Source organism: Rhodnius prolixus, unplaced genomic scaffold (assembly GCF_049639745.1).
Source record: "Rhodnius prolixus isolate KJV_2025 unplaced genomic scaffold, Rpr scaffold_11, whole genome shotgun sequence".
Classification (NCBI taxonomy): Eukaryota; Metazoa; Arthropoda; class Insecta; order Hemiptera; family Reduviidae; genus Rhodnius; species Rhodnius prolixus.
Window position 1 is genome coordinate 2,804,760 of NW_027411625.1, and position 19,133 is coordinate 2,823,892.

General features: G+C 33.9%; 1 protein-coding gene across 2 annotated transcripts in view; it reads left to right on the forward strand.

Annotated features, from left to right (window-relative positions):
• LOC141459375 (uncharacterized) overlaps positions 1 to 19,133 on the forward strand; it is a 198,528-nt gene that overhangs the window by 36,576 nt on the left and 142,819 nt on the right. For both annotated transcript variants that reach the window (XM_074138403.1, XM_074138404.1), the window contains exons 13-22: positions 2,053 to 2,121; positions 3,015 to 3,083; positions 6,201 to 6,272; positions 6,378 to 6,440; positions 6,515 to 6,571; positions 8,049 to 8,210; positions 10,687 to 10,764; positions 10,869 to 10,937; positions 15,946 to 16,014; positions 16,222 to 16,281. In XM_074138403.1, the coding sequence (XP_073994504.1) occupies positions 2,053 to 2,121; positions 3,015 to 3,083; positions 6,201 to 6,272; positions 6,378 to 6,440; positions 6,515 to 6,571; positions 8,049 to 8,210; positions 10,687 to 10,764; positions 10,869 to 10,937; positions 15,946 to 16,014; positions 16,222 to 16,281 (768 nt within the window). The remainder of the gene's footprint in view (positions 1 to 2,052; positions 2,122 to 3,014; positions 3,084 to 6,200; positions 6,273 to 6,377; positions 6,441 to 6,514; positions 6,572 to 8,048; positions 8,211 to 10,686; positions 10,765 to 10,868; positions 10,938 to 15,945; positions 16,015 to 16,221; positions 16,282 to 19,133) is intronic.

The window sequence follows — 19,133 nt, forward strand, 5'->3', positions numbered from 1 at the left end:
CAGTTTTTACCAACGGGTGATCATTTATTTAGTGAACTTTTATCCAATCTGGATTCAGACGTGGCCGCTCTGCGATAGATAACATATTTGTTTTGTTAAATTTAGTCCGCTTGAGGCTGTCGGAGAAAGGGCAGAAATTATTCTGCTTCTTCGTCGACTTTAAGTCAGCTTTTGACTCCATAGATCATTCTTCTCTATTTTTGAAATTATTTAACGTCGGTGTTTCTTCAAAATTTATGAAAATTCTCAAAAAACTTAACTCTTTTTCATTATCATCGGTCCGAGGTCACGAGGGGAACTCAGATTATTTTCAAATCGGTTCGGGAGTAAGGCAGGGCTGCCTCCTAAGCCCGATTCTGTTTTCTTTATTTGTGGATGATCTTCCAGATATCCTGGAAAGTGGGGTTTTGGTGGGTGACACAAAAATTAAGATCCTTCTCTATGCCGATGACATTGTGTTATTGACGGATAATCCTTTAGCCCTACAAAGAAATATTAAAATTTTGGAGGGTTATTGCGATCAATGGAATCTCTCTGTGAATTTGGCCAAATCAAAAATAATGATCTTTCGGAACGGTGGAAGGTTGGCTTCTTCGGAGAAATGGTATTATCGGGGTCAAAGAATCGAGGTGGTGAACAGATACAAATACCTCGGCGTCATCCTAACTCCTCGCCTAGAAGAGAGAATCTCGGTAGCCAAACTTGGTTTAAATAGAGTGTGGCATAAGTTCATTTTGAATAAAAATGTCCCATTAGACGCTAAACTCCAAGTTTATAAAAGTGTTTCGCGTGCTGTGGTTTGCTATGGTGCCCAGGTCTGGGGTTTTCAGTGTTATGATTTATTAGAAAAATTTCAGAGATTCTTCATTAAGAAGTTATTTTCTCTTCCTTCTTCTACGCCAAATTACATGCTTACAATAGAATCAGGTCTGGAACCTTTTGAGACTTACACTTTATCTTTGCACTTTAAATATGTTCTTAAAACTCTTTCTTTTCCTGATAATAGACTTACTAAAAAAATAGCTCTCCAAATTATCAATAAAAAACTTTTTTGGTTCAAGCATTGGCTCTCTTTGGCAGGGTTGTACTCCCATGGCTTTGAGGGTTGCCTCGCTGATCTTCCGAACTGGCGTAGTCAGCTTTTCTCGCTTGTTTCTGCGATCAGGGAATCTCTTTCCGAGCAGTCATTAAACAGAGCGGTTAAGTCCGAACGTTTTCCTTTATATAGTTTCTTAGTTCGTGAACATAAAGATTGCGTAACGGCCTCTTTTCATGATAAACTAAACATCCTTGATCTGCGTTGGTTTTTCAAGCTCCGAGGAGAGCTTCTGTTTTTGAACCATAGGCCTTGGTTAGATAGAGACTTTGACGAAGAAAAGTGTTCTCTGTGTAATTATAATGTTCGCGAGGAGATTTACCATTTTCTGGGGGAATGTCCTCTACTATCTGAGTTTCGTCAAATTTATTTCAAAAAGGCTACTCTCTCCAGGGAGGAGATCATTGGGTTCTTGTCTGGCCAGGTCCAACCTTGCCCGCTGCTACGCTATGCTCGCCATGCCTGGAGGGTCAGGTATCACTGGCTTTCTGACATTATTTAGAATAGACATTATAAGATAATTCTAGAATTTTTGAATTGTAATTTCTTTATTAATTTATTTATTTATTTTTTTCCGAATGGTAATAGATAATTTATTATTGTTTAAATTTATATTGTTTATTTGTACTCTTTATTCACTTATTTTACTTATTATTTACTTATTTTTTCTTTAATTGTTCATGCAGTAAACTCTGGCAGACGGCATTTGCCATTGCCTATATATTATGTTTTTTTCATAATTGTACTGTACAAGTCTTAAATAAAAAAAATAATAATAATAGTGAACTTTTAATTATTCTTCAGGTTGCTTGCTTAAAGAGAGCCCCTCGAATTTAAAATAATTAATAACTTACTCAAGTAGCACTTGATTAAACATTTTTGTCCGTATTAATGGCAGCTCTAGATATTTAGTTCGTTTTGCGACGTATACATTTTAATTTCTTTTCCTTTATTAGGTTATGACTAAAGCTAACCGTCGACGTAGGAGATTCACCATGAAAGTAGCAAAACATATCTTTCTAGCAGTAAGTAACAAGCTTTTAATTCGTAGCTAATAAAGATTTTGTTACTATATCGTAGATACGTACACATTTCCGTAGGAGTCGGTGTTGCAATGCCACGGACTCCTAGCACAGTATTCTATGCATTTTCACTCATACTATAGGGACACAATACACTTATGCTACATTCACTTGAAGAAGCACACTAAGGGCAAATACACTGGCACGCCAAAGGGCTTACCTTCCCTTGAAGATAGATACGGCAAAAGAGTGTTAAATCCATTTGTAACGCGGGCTGGGCGTAAAAACTGACAACTCTACCCAGAAAAACCTTAATAGTCCTTAATGTAGAAAAATTAATATTGAAAACCGTTCACGAATAGATAAAAATGTAACTTTGATCTTAAATACGAGGTCTGTAAATTAAGTAATGAGACTGATTTTTTTAAAATTTGTTTATTCACAAAGAATTACAATTCTATATTGTTACCTTCAAAAATAACTTCCTTCTGAAGCCACACAGCGCTGAAGACGTTTCTTCCACTCCTCATAGCAGTGGAATAGCCTTCAACTGGTCGGTTACAGCCGTTTGAATGTTTTCGACTGTCCCAAAATGAGTTCCCTTGAGGTGATTTTTCAACTTCGGGAAGAGAAAAAAGTCACAAGGGACTCAAGTCAGGCGAAAAAGGAGGCTGAGGAGCCACAGGAATGTATCTCGAAAAATATTAGGGATATCGAAACGGGATCTCAACGCCATTTTTTACAATTCAGTTTTTTTTGGCCGTAACTCTACCAAAAATGAAGGTACAGCATCGGGAGTGGAAAATTTGAAATCTGGACAAAAACAAAGTTTATTTAATGGGTTTAATTATTGTTAATAATTTTAATAATAAAATTACATTTTTTATTTTTTCCAGACAATCAAAAAATCTCTTAGATATATTGGCTGCATTCGGACATATCCACTTATTCTTACAATTCTCACGGTAATTATTTTATTTTGTAGTTTTAATTAAGAAGAATTTGAGATGCTGGGGGTCCAGTGCGAATCTTACAAGCAGTGTGAGCACTCGATACAGGCAATATTGGTCAAATAGAATCTAAACAACAGTTGCCCACTTACTGTTCAGTTAGTTTAATTAAAGAATTTATCCCAATTATTTAAAGAATGTTTGAATTGAAAATCAAGTAATACCTAACACAAATTTTAACAGTTCACGGAGAAGAATGAACGCATATTAGCATAGATTTGGGATAAAAGAGAATGTGCAATCTGCTTCCAGCAGACTGTTGGACACATCTTATGCAACTGTGCCACACTGCAACTAAAGTAGAGCCGAATTAGCGAAGACTCCAGTATGGGCATATCCTAGACCAGGGATGTGGGTCAAATTTTGTTCACTTTTTTTTTAGTACTAGCTCTTGGGTCACTAATGCCCATTTGCACAAGAGTTAAGTTTACAAATTTTAAACTGAATATTTTCAAAACTAAACATCATTAAAATTCAGTTGACTTAACGGGTAAAACGGGACGAAACAAGTGCTATGAAAGTCACAAACATAACTGAACAAAGCCTTACAAAAGTGTGTTTTATCTGAAGAAAAATCTAAATATGGTTATTTGCTTTGGGTTGTCGATTGTTTTAACAAACAAAATATGAGTAAAATTATACATTTTATTTGATATTTTGTAAACACTTTTGCTTTATTTCAAATACTACAAAAGCATTTGTCGTCATTTGCCTTTTAAAACTGTATTGATCAAACTAAAGGTTATAGATAGCATCTAAATTGCTTTTGTGTCATTGATTAAAAAAAAATACAGATAGAATATAAATTATCCACACAATTAGAAAATCTAAATCAACCCGCTTAAACAAACAAATGGTTGCCTAGCAATTGTGGGTCAGTATAAAAGCTTGCGCAGGTCAGTGTCTCGACAGGTTCGCCATCACTCTCCTAAGCTTTAACCAGAACAACCACTCCTTCAAACTCAGTGATAGCCTTACTTTAAAAAAAATTAACCAGCAAAATCCTTCTCCAATACCCTTGAGTAATTGTCCTTGAGCCCTTTAATATTAAATATATTAAAGTTTATTAAAACTGTCCGGTAGGACAGTTGTATAAGGGTTGATCATCAAAAACTGCACGGAAAAGCGTAACGTTGAAAAACACCCAACTTTGACAATTTTTTTCTCTTTTTCTATAAAAGATAAAATTCTCTAATTTTCTTTAAAATAAAGGGCAAATCCTCCTTTATAACTGTAATTTTTTTGCAACAACCTAGATCTTATAGGTTTCGAGAAAAAAGTTGCCGAAAATGAACAAAAACGGCATTTTCAAAAATTGTTGTTGTTCTTGTTCTTGTTGTTGTTCTTCTTCTTGTTGTTGTTGTTACCTTTTTTGTAAACAACGTAGCGCCTAAACGCGCGACCCGATTTTTATGAATAAGGTATCATTCGATTCGGAATTTTTTGTAGATGTGCCTTTTGGGGGTCTCGACGCTGTACATCGAATGGGAGAGGAGTAAGCCCCCTTTATGTAAGGCCCCCTTCAAAATTATTATTACTAATTACTCTGTAAATCTTGGCCCTTATCAAGGTATAATGATAGAATTGTTTATTCCAAATTTTAAAAAAATCTGTAAAGCAGATATGTAACTTTGTAAAATAGACAAAAAGGAAAATCTATCCAAAAGGTACAAAAATCTCCTTAACAAAAACTTACAGTTTAAAATGTTAAGTATAAGGGTTGTTTAACGCCAAAAGGTACACAAATCAGCGAGTACCCAACATTTCATTAATAGTTGAGTAATTCTACTGCATTAATTTTCATTAATAAGTTATTTTTTAGAATTTATTAGATGTCACAGACCCTTATGCTGGCCATTTTCGTCTACAAAATATATGTTCAAGTAGCACTGCAGATTGACTGTAATATCTAGTTATTTATAATAATCAAACTGTTAATTACAGGTTAAAAAGAAAAATGTTATAAAAAATATTAAAAAAATATGAGGCTAAAAAATTCAAAACCTTTTTTAAAAAATGCTTACACCAACATACATCAATGATTTTGTTTATTTTATTTATTTATTTTTATTTTTAACCTGTAATTAACAGTTTGATTATTATAAATAACTAGATATTACAGTCAATCTGCAGTGCTACTTGAACATATATTTTGTAGACGAAAATGGCCAGCATAAGGGTCTGTGACATCTAATAAATTCTAAAAAAATAACTTATTAATGAAAATTAATGCAGTAAAATTACTCAACTATTAATGAAGTATTAATGAAATGTTGGGTACTCGCTGATTTGTGTACCTTTTGGCGTTTAATCAACCCTTATACTTAACATTTTAAACTGTAAGTTTTTGTTAAGGAGATCCTTTATTAGTTTCGTCTTTCTTTATCTAAAAAATAAGTTCATTTTATTCTGCCTATATGTATAATATTTCTTCACATAATTTCTTTTTGTTTATGTATTTAGGGCGCGTAAACATCTGAGGTTAATAGCGCCCAGAGCTGTATTTAGTACCTCCTAACAGACCGGTAATGGACAGTAAAAGTAATCGCCTATTTTTTTCAGGCGGGGCTTAACGTCCAACTACCCAATTAGGTATCGTGGACGGTGGCGACTAGCAAACATACTTTACTGTAAACATATTTTTCTCATAAATAAAAATTAGCTATACGCAGGATTCGAATCCTGGAAACTTCCAATTACAAAGCCACGTTCATATCCACTAGACCAATATCCGCCTAACGATGATGGAGATTTTACAAGGCAATTCTTGCTTTTTATAGAAATATAGTTGTATATGTATATTTAAAATAATGTTTTGCAATATCTTTTGATTAAAATCGAACTAACTCTTATGTTGGCCAAGCTCCGGGGCCCACAGTATGTAGCCGCAGATACGTACTGACGGGCAGCATTTAGGTAATGGTACATTTTCAAATTTATTTTTCATCACCTGGTCCAGTGATCTGCCCCTAATCTAATATCTTTCATTTTTCCCCCGTCACCTGGTATTGAGCACACTGGCAAAGTAGATGAACCATTTACCATTTACTAAAACTAATATTTTCATTTTAGTTATATAATCATTACAAGAATCGATCTCATTGGGTTCCAAACACCAACGAAATTGAAGAAATCTTGGAAATAGTAAGTGCAATCGATTTTTCTATTACAAAATTAAATATACATATCATTATATAACTTTTTTATTTTCTTTAATTGAGCCCGTTAATTAGTCCTTTATATTCTTAGTACCACATGGACGAAAAAGAGATAAAAGAAGACGCAGTAATTCTTACAAAAGTACTAAAAGAGGTTAATATTTTCACATATTTACAAATTACTTTAAGTTTTTTCATACAATCATTAATGTACATTTTCTATTTCAGGTATTACCTCATGCCGTAGAAAAACAATGGCGTTATATACCACCAGACGTTGTAGCGGTAAGTACTGAGTTTCAAAACTACTATAACAAGGCCTTCTAGTTACTTAGATCAGCGTTTCCTAACCTGTGGTACGCGAGTTGCTGGTTGGTAGTACACGAAAAATAATAAATAATGGCGGACATTAAAAAATTAAAGCATAAAAATATCATAAAAACGTTTTAATACATAAAAATTATTTTAATTAATAATATTATACAGTAAATTTGTTAATATGTACAATAATAAGGTTAGTCTGTCTCAAGATATACGAGAAAATATAATAGCACATAAAATTGTCTTTCATGGAGTATTTTCCCAAAACCCGAAAACACAAATGATAATTGGATTTCAAACCCCCTTCTATAAAGAAAATTTAGGAAAAGCTACATCATCATCGATAAAAGATAAAGAAAATTTAATAGAATTATCATGTGACAGAACTTAAATGATAACTATGTGTAAAAATCTACTTAAAAAGAGACTGGATTGTAATGAGTAAGCTCTATCCAAGCAACATTAAATTTAATTGGTACTTACAGGTAGTTGAATGCTTAAAAGAAATTAATTTAGAAGATTTGGGCACAAATATAATAATCCTAAATTATAACTTTGTAAATTAATTAATAATTATGAAGAGAAAAATAAGTACGCAATTTTTAATTGGTTAAAAAAAGTTTTATAGCTAAGATCTTATACTTTATAAAGTGAACTTGAACTTGGAACTCCTTTGAAACAGATACATTGTATCTCTATACAAATAAAGATAATAATAATAAAATAACACACTCGGAATAACAAATTTCACGAAATACAATCATTTTTACGAAGTGGTAAAATTTAGCATGATGTACTACCAAGTGGTACGCGAGCCTAAAAAGGTTGGGAAACGCTGCCTTAAACTATCTTACAAAGAACAATATTCTTTAGTTTTCCATTATCCTTGTGTAGTGGATTCCAGTTTTTAAATTAAATTTAAGAAAAAAATTGTACAAGTTTTTCTGTTCTTAGAAAGTTTCAGTATTTCTTATCAAAAAGCATTACCCATGCATACAATGCACACCAAACAGTGCAATGCCATTTCCTCTTCTTCTTCCTGAAAAAATATGATAAAAGGATGTAGGATCTACGCCTTATCGAACTGCCTCCTGGCCGCCAAAATCTTCTAGCGTCCGTTTTCTAGAAGCAGTAGCTAATCAATCTCTTTGCAATGCCATTAAGCGGTTGCGAATCCTCCCAATCGTGCTCTTGAGTTTCTTCTATATACTCTGAACTTAGTATAGACAAATGAAAAGATCTCTGCCCAAAGTGGTAAACCGTTTGATACCCAGTTAATCCTTATTATAAGAAATTCCTTTAAATAGATCTTTTAGGCTGTAAACGCTTTCAACTTTTCCCTCCTAATCTGTTGTACTTTCCCAAAACTCTTAAATTCCTACATTCTCCAATGTTTCATGTTCATTGTTCAATCAAATATTTGAGTTATTTTCTTTTCCAGTATGGTCCTGCAGACAAATATTGGAATCTATATAAACATAGGAAAGATCTTTTGCTAACCATACTTACTGAACAACATAGGAAAGATCCATATATTAATTTATATGAAGAAACTAAACAGTGTGAAGAGCGAATTGTCTACGTGATACCAGATAGGAATCCTGTAAGTAATTTTATATATATATATATTTGGCTTTTTTTTGGCATTTGCTTTCGCCATACAGCCAGCATCGTCTAGGTGCTAATCACTAGAATATCACTCACTCTCCATTCTTACTTATAAATACATTCGCTTCACACATTCATCCCTCTCCTATATTTACATACAACTATTTACATACAAACTTACAACTGATGGATGGATCAGTACTCTATATTCCTGCCATCCTTATAGCTTAACCGAAATTAAAATCACGTAATCCTTCTCTAATCATTTTCTTGCATTCATTCTATAACTTTTAAATACATTCATATTTCATTGCTAGCTCTGCTATAGGTGCACATAAATGTTAGTGGAGAATATAATGTCTTCGTAGCGAAATGGTGCATCTAAATACCTGTACAAGTCGTCAAACATTCGTTTCCTTTCTACCACATAACGTGGACATATCATTAATATATGTTTGAAATCCTCCTCCTCATTGCAATCTACGCAAAGAGGAGAGGAGGACCTTTTGTTGATTCTGTGTAGATACGATCCGCACACCGCGTGGTTCGCTCTCAGCCTGCTTATTGTCGTAACAACCCATTTATTTGTGACAGTTCCCTTAAACCGATGGTTGTCTAGGTCAGGGGTCGGCAACCCGTGGCTCGCGAGCCGCATGCGGCTCTTTTATCCCAATTGTGTGGCTCTTCAGCCTGCCCAAAATATAATGTATATTTTAATTTTATTGAAACGAATGAAAACTCCATTTATTAAAGGTATTTTTAAAAAAATAAGATCAAAACTGGTAGAAGTACTGAGCAAGAACAAAGTGTGGGAGACCTTCTGCCAGATTTCTGATATTATCAGTGGAACAGAAGTCACCTCAGAACATCGTGTACCCTTTACAACCAACGAGATAACTTCTTTCAGCAAGGCACCTATAACATCTGTAGATGTTGCATGATCTTTTAGTCGTTACAAGTCCATCTTACGCCCAGATCGTCGTCACTTTACGTTCCAACATTTGAAATTTCATGTGGTTGCAAACAATTTCGAAGAGTGAAGTTTTCAAAATTGAAAATTTAACACATCTTTTTATAAATAGTAAAAATGTTCTTTGTTGTATAAATCATTATAACTTGTAAAAACAAATTATTTTGTTCCTAATAAATTATTATAAATTGTAAAAATATTCTTTTCTTGTATAAATAATTATAACTTGCCCCCTCCCAAAAAAAAAATCCATTTTCATAAAAAAAAAGTCCATTTTACTTAAATATTCCAGAAAATATTTTAAGAAAATCACATATTTTCCACATAATTGACGAAAATAAATGCATATTTTAATTAAATATTTGGCATTTTTAAATACATAAAAATCCGTTCCTTAGTGATTACAAATGATCTTTAGAGTTGTTTACACTCTATCACCCTTGCGGCTCTTGGTAAGAATTATTAAAATTATTTAAGGAGAAATAGCTCTCTACTTAAAATAGGTTGCCGACCCCTGGTCTAGGTAACTGATCTGCCATAGTTTTATAGAATCTCCCTTCATTACCATTACTATAATCTGTCTGCCATTTTTGTAGTGCTGCTTTTGCAATTATGCACTTGATATCGTTGTGTGGTAATTTATAATTAGCCATTTCCCCACTATTGGTGGCTTCCTTTGTAAGTTTATCAACAATTTCATTTTCTTTTATACCACAATGACCCTTATCCATAAAAATTAATACAGACTCCCTTCTCTTTAAAAATGGCTGTACTTTCTACAATCTCTGCGATAATATGATTCATTCCTGCAGTCTATATTAATATTTACTATTTGAATTGGTTCGAAATGGTATTCTAGCATAAGAAGGATCTGTAGGAGGCTATGTCACGGCAAAGTGGGTTAGAATGGTAAACTAGTGTGGAAAGGAGTATCAGCAGACTGATTTTGGACTTAGCAGTGTGCGGGTACGGATAATGGATGCAGTCTCTTGGAGTTGAGTCGATTTTAGTGCGTCGAGGAGAGTCTGAAAAATTTCTTCTGTGCTGTACTGGAGTTTTTTGATGTTATTACTTACAGGTCAAGCTCCAGGTTGTATAAATAATAATAAATTACTGGGCTCATTATTGTGTTAATTGGCGACAAAATTAGTTCAAACGGTCATTCTAGACATCCATGTGATTCCAAAATTGAATACCTAGTTAAATGGCGTCGCTGCACTTGGCGAGCAGTATAATTATGTAGTCAATGAAAAACAATTGGACTTAAAGTGCAATCTATGTTATAAACTTGACAAATAAATTATAATTATTGAGTAAGAATATGTAAAAGTGCGATCAGAGGGTGCTGACGACGACGCTAAACCTTCCCAGACTGTCACCTAACATTCAGGTTGTGTCGCGTTGTCGTCAGCACCCTCTGAGTTTACAAAGAGACTTATGAACTAAAACGCTTATAAGTATCTAATAATTTCAATGATTTTTTTAATTTTTTAATTTGTAGATACGGAAACACAAAAAACGAGGCGGAGAAGTATATCGACAACTGGCCAAAGACTTTTTAACAGCTTACGTAAAACCTGTTAGTATTTTTTTTGTTTTAGTCAATTACTTAAGGGTAAATAACAAACATATACAAAAAGATCAAAAACGTTTAAAAATTAATCGTCTTTGTGTTAATTGCAGACGCTGACTTTAGTGGCGAAATCTGGTGTCTTTCTGGCCAAAGAAACGTTGGAGGATATATTCGATAAAGTATGTAAAGAAAATTAGAACACATTCAATATCTCTTTTACAAATACACTGACAGGCAAAAAAAGTAGCCACCCTACAGTATGTGTTCTTATTTCCAATCTATTTCTTATTAACGTCTCCACATACTTTTAGAATAAATAACAGGCCACTTGTAACATACTTCGGAATATTCAAAGTAAATAATAACAGAGGGTATTTTTTAAAAAAAAGAAAAATTATTAAGTAATTTAAAATTAAAAAAATGTTAAAAATTTAGTTTCCGCCTCTTGCGTTTATTAAGGCTTGCATTCGACGGGGCATTGACCTAATAGGATTTTGAATAATTTCCTGATTTCCGTTTGTGCAATCCTGAAGCGAATCTGCTAAAGTTGGACGTCTCTTAATTCGTCTTGAAAACTCATCCCATAAATTTGTAATAGGCTTTAGATCTGGACCTACAGTGACTCCCATTAATATTGGGACACCTATTACAAAATGATTTAAAAGGAAAATGAAAACAACAGACAAAAGTTTGGAATTTTTTTTTTTTTAAATTACATTAGCAACATCTGTGGAAATTATATATAAGTATAAATCGATGAAATTCCAAACTGTTAGGTAGCACTTTTTGAAAAAGTGTAAAATAAGGCTCTCAAAAATATTGGGACACCAGAAGTGCTAGAGTTTAAATGTTCAATATTTAAAATCTCCTACTATTTAATATTTGGTTGGTAATAATTTAATAATTGCTTTTTGACTTACAATAGCCCTCAAACGATCAGGCATAGGTGAAACAAGTTTTTGGTTAATTCAGGTGGTGTTTTTTTCCCATTCTTCCAGGAAACATCGTTTTAATTCATTTTTGTTAGATATTACTCGTTTTTCTTAAAGCACTGGCTAAATATTGCCATAAATCTTCAATGGGATTAAGATCTGGTGACTGCGGAGAGGTTTGGAATACTTTTGGGCAATTGTATAACAGTCACTGACGTATCACCCAAGCCGTAGGTTTGGGGTCGTTATCTTGGTAGAATTTAGAAGACCCTAAAATACCAAATGTTTGGACACTTTTTTCAAATTATATTTTAATATATTACTGTAAACTATTTTGTGCATCATTCCATCAATAAACACTAATTCTCCAAATCCTGATGCGGACATCCAGCCCCAAACCAGAACTGACCCACCTCCACCCGGAGGTGCAGCTTTAAAACCCTTTAAAGTTGGCTGTAAATTCTTCTTTTCGAGTTCAGCGTTCGCTTTCCTCCAGACCATAACCCTTCCATCTGAATGGAAAACATTAAATTTTGATTCATCGCTAGAGTATATCATTCCAAAAGTCACTATTTACATTGGAATATTTTTCGGCAAATTTCACTCTCTTAACACTATTTATCTTACTGACAAAGGATTCTTCCAGGCTACTCTACCATGATAGTCGAGTTTTCTTAGCACTCTCCGAACTGTTTCTGCTCCTTTTTTGCTCTCTGAACATGTCAAAAATTTCACACAGAAGTTTTGGAGCACTAAGTCTTTTAATATATAACGCTGCTCTCTCTCAGAGAGCAGTTGAGGACGGCCTTTTTGTGGGATTGAAACAATTCTTTTTTCTTTTTGGTAACGCTGAATGATGTTCCACGCAGTAGATGTTTTAGGTCCGATCAGTTTTTCTGTCTCTCTAACACTTTTTATTGTCTTTGTGCAAAGAAATTATAATATTTCATTGTTCAATCGTTGTATTTGTATTTTTGCGCGACATGTTACACCTGGCTTGATTTATATAAACTAATTTAATTATTAATTTCATATTGAATATATGCTTAAGGTATATATTTACAAATTGTATAGATATTCGGGCAAAACCTTGGACAAACTATAAATTATAATAGTGTCCCAATATTTATGAGAGGTAGAATTTGCTCTTATTACTATATATATTTTTTTTAATCTACCAAAACATTTTTATTTACTTATTTAAATAGTTTTTATTTAATTAATAGTAATTATAAAATGAAATGAATTTGAATAAATGGGTGCCACTTTTAATTTTCGTCAATTTTGAACTTCTGTATGTACTGTCCCAATATTAATGGGAGTCACTGTACATGCTCGGCCCACTCTAAACATCGGATTGAAGCGTTTTCCAGGTAGTGGGAAACAATCTTTGCTGTATGTGGCCGTGCTCATTTCGTGTTTAAACGAAAATTCCTCGCCAACGTATGGTACGACTGGGAAAACAGCCTAAGAAAGAATGTCTTCTATGTAGCCCACTCTATAAAAATTAATTTAGTCCGAGCCTTCAAATTAATCCTGGCCCAAACCACATCACTGTGAATTTTAAGGATTCGAGATCAAAGTTTACACAAACAAACGGTGTGCTAGTGATTTGTTTGTGTTATTTTGTTTTTGTTTTTACCATATTTCTTTATTTCCCTATTTTGAATTTCCTTATCATTTCTTTAACCTACCATACGTTTATGAACAATGCATGCTAAAAATATTTGATTTTTGCAATAACTAATGGTTAAATACATTTTTTTTAAGGGTGGCCACTTTTTTGGCCGCTCAGTGTAAATATAACAAAACAAAAAAATAATAATAAAAATAACGTAAACTGAATATGTTTCACTGCAGTTATGAATTTCCACAATTTTTTCTACTAGGGATAAATATCGATTAAAGTGACATCGATTTTATTGATAATGGATTTCTACCGTAAATAAAAGGTTTTGAGGCCCCCTCTGAATAAAATAACCAAATTTTATTTTTTGATATAGCTCAAACTTTATATTGTTTAAAAATGTGATTAGGTCCGCAGTGCTAGGATAATAATCTTGTTTATTCAAATTACTCAACTGTATTAAGTGAATTCTAAGTCTTCAAAAGATCGTTTCATTACGGTATACCCTACGAGTACGAGTACATTTAAGCAATCTAACAAAAACATCGAATTACCATTAATTATTTTTGATTCATTATTTCAATAGGATGAAAAAATAATTGCCAATTTCAGTCAGGATATTTTATTTATTGTGCCGAGCTTACGACCTGGAGACTAGGACAACTTCAGTGCATATTGTTGCACTGTAGTAGGAAGAATGGAGAAACAAACAAAAGACAATTAGCAAGAAATACCAGAAGAGTGCAAGCCCTTTATTTATTCACAGAAAATACTAAGTAACTTCTGGCTCTCTGCAGCCTGTACAGAAAAAAACTAAAACTGATACTTGTAAATGTCCTCTAACGACAGACAAACGCACGCCAACAGCTAGGGAGGTGGAAGCGTTCACACCGCTGCTGCACCGACGATGCAGTCACTGCCGCTCTGCCTCCCTCCGCTCGTCACCCAGCATCCAGTCAGGCTATGCTCCCCTCCCTAGTTCACTTCTTTCGTAGCCATCACTCATTCGCCTGCGTTTACATAGTCTCATAAAGAATCAAGTTTATGCAATAAAAAATGTTAAACTGTTTTATTCCGACAAAATTCTTTAATCAAATCATAATTAGGCACATGATAATTAAAATAAAACATATTCTGCATTCATTCACAATCCGTAGTTAATGGCGAATCGTAATATAAATCCTCAAAATAATTTACTTTAATTTTTGCATAATAGCACTCTTTATTAAATACCTATGGAGGGGAAAAAATAGTGAAAAAATTCTAGAGAACATTTTTGATAAAAATATTTAGCCTAAAATGTCTTAATGGTGGAACGTAGAAGTGTTATGTGGGCGTGTAATTGGGAGTGGTCTACCCCTACCTCCCTACAATTCTATTGGCCAGTATACACGCCCACTAGGCTCTTGTTAGATCCGCCATTAAGATTTTTAATGCTAATTAATTTTATTAAAACAATTGTTTAGAATTTTTTTACTATTTTTTCCTCCGTATGTATTGCATAAAGAATCAACTTATGCAATAAAAAAATTTTACGACAAAAATATTATTATTATTATATATTGATAAACTGATAAATTAATCCACTTTTATTTAATAATTGGCAGGCCCCAGACTGCTCGGAGTGCAGCCGTTGTTGAGATTGTGCGAAATTTGGTGATGGCAGATTGTCGCTTGACCGTGCGGGAGATTGCCCAAGAGGTTGGAGTTAGTGAAACTTCAAAACGGAGGTCCTTTTGTTCCGGCGACAACAACTTGGTCACTCTCCGCTGATGTGCGGCCATTTTTGAAACGGTTGAACCACTCCTTAATTTGTGTTATTACCCATCGCTTCGTCTCCAAACACCTGCTGAATATTACGAATTGTTTCGCTTTGAGAATCACCAAGCTTTTGACAAAATTTGATTCAGTGCTTTTGCTCAACACGTTCAGTCATCTTGAGAGAATCGGTAATGCGACGAACACGTTGTGTAGCACCTCACTCAGCGACCCACGGGCAGTGACTGACGCGTTGGAAGGCGGTGACAAAATTCACACATGCGCATGAAGGTGTCTTTCTTTACTACAGTGGCGCCGCGCTATCGTCTTTATTTTGCGAGGGAATATGCCTAAAATTAATATAAGATTTTTTTTATTTTTGCAAATTTTAATTTTTTCCTGTTTAAAAAAAAATCGAGGATAAATTTAGTGGTGTTCATATCCAAATATTACCTTAAATCGACTTATAGCCTAATCATTAGGTGTTAGGATATAAAGGGGTTGGCAAGAAATTTTTACTTTAAAAAGGGGTCGCGGTCGCAAAAAGTTTAAGAAGAACTGGTCTATATGATAAGCTGGTGTATCTTTTAGTCTGCTAATGAACTCAAAATACGTACACCAACTTAACAATATCATATAGACAATAAGCTCTGAAGATGACCTAGTCCCAAGGTGGAAAGCTCGGCACAATAAAATAAATATCATGACTGAAATTGGTAATTATTTTTTCATCCTATTGAAAACTTCGAAATTAACAGAAAAATGTTTATGAAAGAGAAGTTTAAGAATTGTCAGAAAAATGTCATTTGACTGTACACAACAGATTTTTTTCAAACTGATTGTACTAATTAGGCAACTTTGGTTTTTCAGGTAACTATGCTTATGCGTTTAAAGAGATGTCAATTAAGCAATCCAGAAATAATGGTGGTGATAGAACAGGTATGTTTAAATACTGTATAAAAATTGTTTATGTTTAATCAGCTCTTTTATTTTATAATCTTAAAATTTGGAGGTAATTATTATGTATTAATTTTGCTGGCCAAGTTTACATTCTTAGCCACTGTTATTTTCAAGCGTATTACGTTGACTTAACCTAACAGCAAGAGGCTGAAGTATCTTTTGTAATTTTTATATATTTGTTTACAGGTTCTATGGAAAAGAAGGGAAGAATACAGCTTCGTGAATTTGATGAAATATTTGAAAAAGGTAAGTCACCAAATAAATGGTGTACATTAGCTGTATTGTCTGTCCTTGGTATCGTTTCCACCAGAGTCCAAAATGCAACTAAAACTGCCTAAAGCAGATACTGAGGCAGTTCTCAATACTTTTTAAAAGTGCAAATCACATTTCACTTGATATGTTTTCTTGTGGAACCCTAACATTTAAAAATGTAGAGTGCTATTAGCGAGCAATTAGGAAGAAAATAAAACTATAATTTTACAGTTATAGTTGCAAGAATCAGTTAGTTTTGTTATATTATTGTAATTACTATCAAAGATTCTTTAGAATATTTTTTTGATTTAAAAATTAAATATGAGAGAACTTCACACATATTTATAGACATTCAAAATGGAATTCAGTTCTTCATAGATCTTGATTCAGTCTTGGTTTCAGTCTTCTTGAAGCTGTAGGGAAAAAGTTGTCTGTTAGTTTGGTCATATGAGTGTGAATGGCTTGAATGTCCAGTTCTCTGTGTATTTTTGGGTTCCTAGTAAAAAATGAGGTCTTCAGTAACTAGCTATTCTTAGTGCTTTATTTTGGAAAAGTCTGCAGGTCTTTTCGTCAGTGTGTTGCTAGCTGTAATCTCCAGACTGGGCAGGCTAGATGTTAAAAGAGATCTAAGGAGCGTCTTGTAGAGCCGTACAGTGCCAGCAGTGTTTAGAGCGGTGTGTTTCTGTTACTTAGTGGGTATAACTGTTTCAGTCGAGTGTATACTTGTTGCAGTTTCTTGTGTTGATGTGCAGTCTGCAGGTCTTCTCGTTAGTGTGTGTTGCTAGCTGTAATCCAGACTGGGCGGGCTAGATGTTAAAAGAGGTCTAAGGAGCGTCTTGTAGAGCAGTACAGAGCCAGCAGTGTTTAGAGCTGTGTGTTTCTGTTAATTAATGGGTGTATGTTAACTGTTTCTGTCGGGTGTATGCTTGTTGCAGTTTTATGTTGATGTGCAGTCTGCAGGTCTTCTCGTCAGTGTGTGTTGCTAGCTGTAATCCAGACTGGGCGGGCTAGATGTTAAAAGAGGTCTAAGGAGCGTCTTGTAGAGCAGTACAGAGCCAGCAGTGTTTAGAGCTGTGTGTTTCTGTTAATTAATGGGTGTATGTTAACTGTTTCTGTCGGGTGTATGCTTGTTGCAGTTTTATGTTGATGTGCTATCTGCAGGTGAAGATCAAGGATTATGCCGAGGTAGCGCTCTCCTTGATCCTTTTGTTTCCAGAGACACTAGAATGACTAATTAAGTTCCAAAGTAGTCTAAGTAAAGTAAGTCGTAAAAGTACAATTATTTCCTGTTTTTTTTTTCAGGCGGGGCTTAACGTCCAACTACCAATTAGGTGTCGTGTACGGGGTGCGGAAACTCCATACTATACTATAAACAATTTTTTTAGAACAAATAAAAAGTAGCCTACGCGGGATTCGAACTGGGGATCTCTCACATACAAAGCCACATTCATGACCACTAAACCAACACTCGCCCTAAGTAATAGTAGATATGTAATGCTTGTTTATCAGCCGTTGGAGATATAAACGAATTTTTCCCAATGTTCTTAGTGAGGAAGTAAAATTTTAATTTTAATGATTTAGAGTTTAATTTTATTTTTTCAATGGATTATTATTATAAAATACAGTCAACCCTCCTATAACGCGGTGAGTGGGTACCGCGTTATATGGAAACCGCGCTATAAGAAAAGTCAGAATTAGTACAAATCACATCATTCGTACCGCGTTATATGGAGACCAATAAATACAAAAGACAAGATAAATTATAAATTATTTTTATTGAATTGAAGAGTTCATATTAGGAAATGAAACAAAAAGAAAGACTTTTGTAAAATTATGTAGTCTTTTAACACTCATCCTTGCTGTCAAATATGATTCGTCTAACTCGTCTTCTTTTAATGTTTAAAATGTCTTCCTCATTTGGTTCATCTTCACATTGGTTTTCGATTGTAGCTTTTTTTTTCTAACTCCACTAAAACCTCTCTATAGGGAGCTAAGCAATTTCTTAACTCTCTTTTAAACTTTGCGCTGCGCACCGTTGAATGATCAGTTTGAATGAAATGTAGTTCTAATTCTTTAGCCAAATTTAGCCCTTTTTTCACATCTTGTAAATCAAGATTGGTCAGCCTGGTCAGCAGTCAGGAAAAAATTAGACAGAGCGCACGTATCTAATTGACTAACTACCCCTAAATTAATTTTTAACCCGAATGTTGGGACAATTAGATATTATTTTGTATGCTATTTAAGTTGTATTTTTAGTTATTTTATATAAGACAACTAGCTGTACCCGTTCACACGTTGCTGTGTTTGAACAAAAAGGCAGTTTTGATACCTCAAACATAATTTATTAATGACCAAATGTATACAATACATCGAAATGAAAATTAACAATAAAATTACCCCTACTTCAGAGTACAGTAGTGTCCTTGCAAAGGTATCATTTCTACATAATGTGAAAAATTCAGTTAATGTTGTTGGCGGTGGTGACATTGCTCTTGCACGTACATTTTCTGATGTAAAATACACACGCTGTCCATTTTCAAGATGTACAGCTAAATGAACAACCGTTGAATATCGTTCATGAATGGAAAATGATATACAGGTAATACGCCATACAACCTCATTGCTACTTATGTAGCGTCCCAGTTGATATTGGGTGAGATGCAGTTGTATTTTCCACTCCAAACACTGCCATATCGCTTCCTTTGTTCATATATTTGCAAATATACTTTATAGCTTTCACTGAATTGCAGTACCCAACATTTATGTGTGCGTTATACGTTTTTAGTAGTAATGGAGAATATGGTACTACCCAACGATTATCAACGTCAATAGTATTGTTGAGTACT